We start from the raw sequence: 9,264 nt of genomic DNA on the forward strand, positions 1-9,264 counted from the left end.
TATTGACGTGTCTCTAGAAGTGAAAAACAAATGAATCCCTAATGGAAGCATAGAACGATTTTAGTCCATGAAAACAATCAATTGTATATTGTTTTAGAAAATTTCTCAAAAAATTCAAGGTCATCTCAATACAATTATATTTTATTGAATTTAATACATGGATCGATATAGTCCGAATTTCAGACTCTCACACGTCTATCTACTTCAAAACACTTCCAATTTTTTTTTTCAAAATCCTGAGAAGGAAAGCAGCAGTTTCATTGAAAGCAATTGTATGTAATTTGTCATTGCTGTAAAAAAAAACAATTAAAAAGCATATTTTACCACCTATTTCGAATCTATTCAATTTTAGACTACACATTGTGCACATACTCGATTCTAGCGAATTCACTCACATATCCACGACAATTGTTTTTTTCGATTTGTCATATTCAGCGCGAGTGTTTGAAATACACAAATGCGTGTGATGTATTGTACTATTGAACTGATACCGTTGGACAAATTGTATATCATTTTTTATTATTTTTAAGCGGCGCTATTAATCATTCAGTATTATTCACTACTGCGATTCAGCCGTTTGAAAAACTCGCACTTGAAACTAATAAAAAAATATCAATAATTTACGGCGCAATTTTTTCTTCTTTGAATTGATCATAATTTGAACGTGCGTAACTTACTGGAACTTGAGAATATTTCTAATAATAAAAGTGGTGTAATGAAAACGTATGAATCATGTTTACAAAAAGCTCGAAAACAATTGGTAAACAATGATGACATTTTCGCGATAAAAGTGTTGATAAGAATTTACTGCCGTGTTGATAGTCCGCGCCATACTGGGTAAAATCCGATTTGGTGATAAGATATCAGCGTTTGGCGTAAACAACGATCTACAAAAAACCGCATCAAAATGCACACTGCCAATTTGCAGCGCTGGCAGAATCAAATAAAACGCGCAACAGTAAAGTTCTGTCTTCGATACTTGCCTTTGTTTTTTGAAGAAAAAAAATTCTAAATGTGTTTGGATTGCTTGTGCGGAGACGACAGAATGAATAACAATTTCAGCAGCACTACCACCAACTGGGATTCAAGTAACAACAACCCGGTTTGTATTATTGACATTCAAATTATTATTATTATTAATTATAGGTTCAAACTCTAGCTTGATTGTTATTTTGTGAAATTTTCAAAGTGTTGGAACATATTTTTTAATTGAAAAATATCTTTTGAATTACAGACTGGAATCAGTAGTGTGGTTTCAAATCAGCCTTCATATGTTGATGGCGGCAGCGGTGGATTTGGCACTTCTCAAATCGTTACAGACAGTAGACCTTCATTTGGTGGCGGTGGAGGCTTCGGTTCTTCGCAAATCACTACCGACAGTTCACTTGGCGGTGGGTTCGGAGGTGGATTCGGAAGTAGCACGGTAACAACCACAACAACTGGATTTGATGGTGGTTTCAGCACTTCATCTTCCGGATTCGTTAGCAGCGGTGGAATGGGTGTTGATCAATATACAACTGATAGCTCGGCTGGAGGATTTGGAACTACGCAATCTAACACCACTTCATTTTAATCGAATCGAATAACAATTCAAAAAGTACAACAAAATAATAATGCTTTGCAAAATAGTAAATTGGAAGAAAAAAACACACGAGAAATTGATAAAGAATAAAAATAAAAAATGAGAACAAATATTTCAAACCATTTCAATTTTTTGTCCGAGTGATTGAGTCAAGTTTTTTATGATCGTTAGACACGAGACGAAATGGTGCAAATGTACTCAGAACGCGTTATCTTTTTTCCCGTGCTCATTTTAACCATTGTTCATGGCATTTGTCATTATTTTTCATTGAGTGATTGCAAAATACTCCATAATTGACAAAAAAAAACTTACATCAAGGTATTGACAGCAATACCTGTAGAAGAATTGTATATTCGCTGATTTAATATGGTTTGTGGCTTGTACAGTTTATCAATTCGGACTGATAAACAATCGCAGATAAGTATTGACTATCGATGGCTGCTACAAGAATTTCCGATTAGTAATAAAAAATCAAGTACTAATCAGGTGGCCATGCGATAAGATACGGTTGATTTCTCACTCCTACCTACGAATAGCTTACGCTTTGCACGCGAATTCTTGTCAGAATCAATACAGATTCGAAATTGTACAGTTCAAGTGTTGAAGAGTGTTTTTTTTTTCTCTTGCAATTTAAACGAACAAACATGTTTTGCTGCTGCAGGCGAAAATCAAAAACCATACCAATTACGAATGATGCAATCCCGATTCCAACAAAAGTACCGGGAACGTTTATTCAAAAAGAGGTGAATTTATTTAAAATTTCTTCGAATTGAAATGAAAATTAAAATTTTAAATAAATTTCAGCCGGTGTCGGAGCAACCAGTGTTACGACCGATAAGACCAAATAATTTCAGCAATGGACATCTTGGTGATTGGACTCCAGATACTCCGTGTAATACACCGAATTATCCTCAAAATCCCCAAATTATCGTGAGCAAACCAAATGGTCAGTTTGGTACATCACAAATCGCAATCGATAGCGATAGCAAAGTGGGCACAGAGAATCCAGAAATAGGTAAATTTTCTACGACTCAAATCGTTGATGATAGTGCATCGAATGCCGACGTTCCAACACCGGTTGGTGAAAAGATGGAAACGACGATTACATCAGCGGCAACCAGCTCTAAGGTGGAAAATTACGACGATAAAGAAGGAAATATTTCGTCTCAAACAATCGTTGTGACATCGACTGAGTCAACCAAATCGGAATTCCATTCGGTGACGTCATCAACGAACAAAGTGACCTTATCGTCGTCAAGTGAAGAGCCAATTGGTGAAATTGTCAGCCAAATTGTGAATGATTCGTTCAATAAGAATGCCGCGGCGATTTCAGAAACAAAAACATCTAGCGTTGTTACCACATCGATTTTTGATAAGAAAACCGATGAAAAGCACATTGAAACCACTCAAATTGAGAGCTTTCCACCCATGTATATAGCCATTTGCCCACCAAAGCCGTTGTCGCCAGAGGTGGTCGTTTGCCCCGTAAAGCTAGAGCCTGAAATTGAAAAATCACAAGAAGAAAATGCAAATGGTAAAGAAGAACGCCCACCCAGTACATTTGAAGCGTTCAAAAATTTCGTTGGTGGAATAATGACATCGGCAGTCAACGCAATTTCACCTCAATCGGAAAAAACTGAACCGAAATATAATAATGAAGAAAGTAAAATCGATTCTTCGCTGACTATCGTTGATAGTATCACTAAATCGAAACCAAAGGAAGATCATCAAATTGAAACAACACAAGTTGTTACAAATAGTTCCGATGATATTGGCTTGTCGAGTCCAGGGCTAGTCAAAGAACTTATTTCGTCAAAAGTCGAGATCATTCCATCGGGATCGAAGGATGAGAATGAATTGATTTCCTCTTCAGTTACGAAAGAAAGTAGCGCATTTGTTGAGTTGCCAAATGGTTTCCATAAAGAGGTGACAACCTCAACGGTTGAGGTGATTTCATCTCACCCATCATCCGAGTTCAAAACTTATAGCCACGTTGTGTCAAGCGAAGTCACAACTAGTGGCCCAGTCATTGTTGAGCTATCCACTTTGGCATATGATTCAAAAGCTAATGACACATCATCCGAGCCAAAAGTAACCGATTTTAAGAGCGCATGTGAAGAAAGCCACACTGCATCCAGTAGTTTAGAGACAACAACAAGCTCAACCTACCACGAATTGTCGAGTACATCATATGAATCGGCAACTGATCATTTCAGCAGCTCACACGAGGTTAGCAGCACTCATGATCACGTTGACACTTATGATTCGTCCACTAACGATACGCATGACTATAGCTCCTTTGATGTCGACTAATTTCATTCGATTTTCTTTAATTTGGGCCGGAATATCACTTATAATCAACTGAATAAATAACACTTTTTTTCTTCAAATGATGAATTTTGTTGCAATGATCAATAAAAATATCTAAAATGAAAAGATTTTGGTTCATTCATTCCGAAATGCAGTGTTTACACAGCCGCTCAAATCCGACTTTTGGCGACAGTTTTGTTTCTTTTGCGGCAAAATTTTTTCAATGCTATAAGTCGCAAAATGGGCTCGTTGTCGCATCTTCAAAATCAAAATCGGATCTAATCTGGCACAGACAAACCGAATAGATCGATTGTACTGTGTTTGTTTTCTATTATTTGCAAACATATAGTTTTACTGAACAAACACAACCTCAATGCGTCTAATTATTTGCGCACACACACATGCACGCCCATTGCACTGTGTGTCGGTATCTTTCAGTCTCAATATCATTGACTAATTGTACGGATTCCAGCAAATAACAAAGCACTCAAATACTAGGCTATGTCAACACAAATATGATTCAAATATTGTTAATAGTCGTCATCCTTTTCGCATGCATTGTACCCAGTAATCGTTGTCATCAATTGTTGTCGGCAGTTTTTTTTTCTTCTTCTTCTCTCTGTTTTTTTCTTTGCTTCAATTTCTTCTTTGAAATTCTCTTTGCCATTTAAAACCATGTGACAAGTTTTTTAGGTTCCATTTTACAAAAGATTAAATACACGCACAAAAGGAGAGTACATTTTTTGTGTGAGTTGAGCAAGATTCAACCAATTATTTTTGGATTGTTTATTACAGACTAAGGTTTATTATTCCATTGACTCTCTTCGTTGATTTCGAATGAAATGATGAAAATATGAACAACAACTACGAAAAAACACAATTTTTTTTCATATGCTTTACGCAATCAGTTCATAAATTCAATTTTTCAGTCTTTATTACACATTCTCCCTTATCACCATCTTAGATTTGAATCAAACAAGTATTGAATTATCTCATCCGCAGTGTTTGTGTGTGCTGTGCTCAAAATGTGAATTAAAAAGTTGTAACCATTCGACAATTGCCGGTCACATTTGAAGATTTATGAACATTATATTACAACGTTTGTTTGCTACAAAAGCAGTTTACGGCAAAGGTGGGTGTGGAGCAAAGGATTTTCAGTGGATTACTGCCCGACAAAAAATACCATGAGATTATCCCTTCAAATATGAAATAATAACCAGTAAATGAATATGATCGAGCAGATTATTATAGTTTAGTAACCTAGACTGAAACAAACGCTGAAAGAAAGTTAAAAAATGTCGCAGACAAAAAATGGAGTGAAAAAGATACAAAAAAAAGACACACAGGACCTCGTGATCGGTGACACATCAAACGGATTCTTATTTCATTCGCTTTATTTCAACTGATTTATTTTATATCAAATTGTAAACATTTTTAATGGAAATTGTTTGGTAAAAAACGATTCTGCATTTTTACCGTCGTAAGAAGAAATTTTTAATTTTTGACTGAATGCATAAAAAACCTTTGAATGTTCTTCGTTTTGTCGGGATGTATCTTGATGAGCGAAAATCTTTGCTGTGTCGTTCTGCAAGTTACAAAGCACCGCCCACAAACAAAAGATTATTCATCAGCCATGGTCGAGTCGACTTACAATCTTTTGTTGTTTTTTCCTTAATGAGAGATAGTTGGTGATAAAATTGCAGCATAAAGAAAAGAGTTGACCAAGTATTCGTCGGGGTCGTTCAACAGGTCACTTATCGATTGTTTACCTTTGAAATATGTCTCTATTGTTCCTAATGAATTATAATCTCTCAGATTAATGACAATTTTCTATCTAATACTATCCACATTCGAATGTTCGAAGCATAATCGGATTTCAGAACGGTGATGTGTTTGGCCTAGATCTTGGCGACATTTTACTTTAACCGTCTGGCCAAAAACAAAGAATGAACGTAAGTTGTTATTCACATCGTACATGGTTACAAAGATCATCGACAATATTTGTAAACGATGAATGAATTTGGTTTTTCATTCAAATTTCCATTCATTTCAATGGTCAAAGAATCAATGGCCGGTTTCAATGCGGTGATCAGATTTAAGGATATTCACATATTACCATAGAAAATTAGTAACTAAATGCAGAAAAGTATTTTGCGGGATCATTTTCGAGAATAATGAACATTTTTTTTATCGACATTCAAACGATCTTTGGTACTGGTTTTGTTATGAAGCTCTTGTACTATCTACAAAAAAATCTGTAAAATCTAATATAATGAAAAAATGTTCAGAATGTAAATATGACGAAGGAATTTGTCCTCCTAGTGTTCATTTTACTGGAAAAAAAAATAGTCGAAAACCTCTAACGACCATTTACTAGGGTTTAAAAACGCGTTATTTTTTTCAGTGTTTCTTAAAAACGTTTTTTTACAGAGCCGTTATATACCGCCCAAAAAACGTTTTTTTCGTTTTTTATCGTTATTTCTGCGGTATTTTGGACTGTCAAAAAAAACACTACAGAAAAATAACGTTTTTATAACACCGTTTGCGGTATTTGTCGAAACGTTTGTAAACCCTACCATTTACCATAGCTAAAGTTTCGGTCATAAAAACTAAAACTCGATTTGTTGAATCAACAGGAGCATCAATCTACTTTAGTCTCGTTAAAAGGTATTTTCATCTCCATGAATCATGGACCATGATCTTGATCCAGTTGGAAAGTTCCTTTTTGTAAATATTCCAGTTTTACCACGCAAATTGATTGAAACTAAAGATTTTTTTTTCATATAAATTTTTGCAACAAACCGATTTTCAATACACATTCAATCAATACGCATACAGGATTGCTTTGGGTTCTGAGAATAAGAGCTGTGTTTAGCATTTCCTTTTCGATGTGCTTATCCAAAAATGTATCTCTGCATTAGTGCACGAATCGCGATTTAGCATCGCTCACGGTCAAGTATACACTGTGGATGGTTTGCTTTTTTCGTTTTGGGACGTCTTAATAAAGGTGCATATCATTCTGTTGTCTATAAAGGAGTCCATGCCCATAATCATCTCACGAGAGAGTGAAGAATAAATGATACACGTAATAATTGTTACGTTTATTCCACATTTATGTTCGTTTATTTTCGCGCTGAGAGTTTTGCTTGAAATTGTTGAAGTACGCGACACGTTGCTAATCAAATGGCCAGGAATAATTTAATCAGTAAAATTGATGGCGAGTTGGTATGTGTGTGTGTGTGTGCGACACAGGTTCTCATTCAACACGTGGTGAATTATTCCGATGTAAAGGAAAAGCAAACGTTTTTTTTTCGTTTGCTTTGCACAAGATAGACCGAAGCGATTAAACATACTTTTTGCTGTATTTAATACAATACACAACCGAGTCTCCATGGACTTCGCCAGCAAGGGATCCGTCTAGCAAATGCATATTCCATAATTATAACATTTTAAATGTGCTGACATAATAACTCAACGAGATCCAGATCACACATCGTGAGTCGACATTAAATACGACACAGAAAAAAATAAAAATACACGCGCGTTAATTAAGAGAAATCCGAAAACGTTGAACTATATTATCGAATGGTATCAGCCGGTTAAAATGGAATCGACAAACAAGTCGCTTTTTGCAGCACCATCACCACCAACAGCAGCAGCAACGTAAATAAACGGAAAAATGCAACAAATGCCGAGAGAATATGCGCGACGACAGAACACGAAAAACCAAAATCGAAGGAGAAACAGACAAAAAAATGTACACAAAACAGATAAAATGACTAGTTGTAATATGCAAACACGCGCTCTTCTTTGCCATACCAACAAATACGACAGCACTCTGGATTTCAGAGTCTGGAACATATATGCATTTGAAGCGAAAGCGAAACAAAAAATGTCAAACAAGAGGAATAAGAATTGAAGGCAAACAAATTTAGATTCGCATATTTGATAATGAACACACACATTTTAGCGAATTCGAATGGTAATGAACCAAAATTTCAATTGGCCACATAAATTTTCAATCGCTTGAGAAAGATTTTCGGTGTGCTGATTTTCGCTTCTGCATATTCATGTTTCAGCCAGTTTTATCGAATCGAGGCATTTTGAAAACCAAAAATCAAATTGGATTCATATTTTTTGTGTGTAATTATTCTGCGCCTTTTCTGAAGATTTTGAAAATTCATAAGATTTCTTCCGAATTTGAGCTTATGAAAGTAGGAAAATTGTTATGAAAAATTCCTTGAACTTGCAACGCTTCAAGTTCTGGTAAAATTTTTGATCTGTTCAATGACTGCCAATAAATCATGCAGTAGATGTTGCATGTGTTTTGTATTGGTTTGTTTGGATATAGAGTTCGTGTTTTGGCTTGGCTGTCGTCTTTAATGGTTTGTTTTTGTGTTTTCAATGGCACAACACGCATTTATATATATTCCGAAAATTTGTTTGTTGTTTTCATGTTCGGTTACTGAACCGATCGAACTGTCTATGTGTGTGGTGCGAGATGTTATTAGCTCGGACCGTCTAAGATAGTCGTAGTATTATCGAAAACTCAACGAGGTCATACTGTCTAACATGGTCTTTTGGTTCGCTTCAGTCTCTGGGGTGCATATCAAAACTTGCACTGCTCTACGGCAATGCGTGTATTCACTTATGAAATATTAATCAAAGTCTGCATTGGCTGTGTTCATCGTTACATGCATTCTGTCACCGGGAATTTCAATATATTGACAATTTCACACCAACATACAAATACACCGTCGTCGTCCTCTACGTCACTCATTGTTCTTGGATTTGTCGAAATGAGTTTGTTCGCTTGTTCATTTCATGAGTGCACATTTCTTTCACAAACATCTAATTGCCACGTAATATTTTTCTTCGTTCGCATTAGCAATGAATCAAAGTAATGCGTCCCTAGAATATAATTTGTTGTTGTGGGCAAGCCGAAAATTTATATGCATTTATTTCGGTCAAGAATCGATATTCGTTCCCTCTTTCCCTATGTTTCTTTGGAAGTGAAACGAAGCCTCGATTTTTCTTCATTTTCTACGTTTTGATGTGTGTGTGTGCAACGCGAACACACGGAGTGTAGTTCGAGGAAAACAGCGCATAAACAATAATTATTGTTTATGGTTTGCCCGGCCATGTAGCAACATCAAAAACCGTTTCACTTTCTAAACAACAAGAAAATCCAAATCGCACGCACATAAATCGTCGTGTGTTGGCAATAAAACAATTCAAGATTTATGTTTTCATCTGAATTTCATATCATTAAACGCAAAAGCACAACGCAATCTTTGATTGCAATTAACATTAAATCAGAAATATGGAATAATGCGGCTGCGATTCGATTTAATGACATTTTATGATAATTT

The 9,264-nt window shown here is 35.6% G+C and overlaps 2 protein-coding genes across 3 annotated transcripts; both read left to right on the forward strand.

Moving 5' to 3' along the window:
- The first annotated feature begins 817 nt into the window (after window positions 1-817).
- LOC129566845 (uncharacterized) lies at window positions 818-7,624 on the forward strand. Of its 2 annotated transcripts, none has more exons than XM_055443114.1 (2): window positions 818-1,102; window positions 1,235-7,624. In XM_055443114.1, the coding sequence occupies exon 2, from the start codon at window positions 2,357-2,359 to the stop codon at window positions 3,893-3,895; it is 1,539 nt and encodes a 512-aa protein (XP_055299089.1). In that variant the 5' UTR covers window positions 818-1,102; window positions 1,235-2,356; the 3' UTR covers window positions 3,896-7,624. The 2 variants fall into 2 exon arrangements, with proteins under 2 accessions (XP_055299089.1, XP_055299088.1); XM_055443113.1 differs by lacking the exon at window positions 818-1,102 and having other exon boundaries at window positions 2,018-2,325; window positions 2,387-4,018.
- On the forward strand, window positions 1,046-1,573 carry LOC129567006 (keratin, type II cytoskeletal 68 kDa, component IB-like). The gene is made up of 2 exons (XM_055443455.1): window positions 1,046-1,102; window positions 1,235-1,573. Exons 1-2 carry the CDS (start codon window positions 1,046-1,048, stop codon window positions 1,571-1,573), a joined length of 396 nt encoding a protein of 131 aa, XP_055299430.1.
- Window positions 7,625-9,264: the final 1,640 nt, after the last annotated feature.

The sequence above is a fragment of the Sitodiplosis mosellana genome, unplaced genomic scaffold (assembly GCF_009176505.1).
Source record: "Sitodiplosis mosellana isolate CC-2019 unplaced genomic scaffold, AAFC_SMos_1.0 Smas_scaffold_5, whole genome shotgun sequence".
Classification (NCBI taxonomy): domain Eukaryota; kingdom Metazoa; phylum Arthropoda; class Insecta; order Diptera; family Cecidomyiidae; genus Sitodiplosis; species Sitodiplosis mosellana.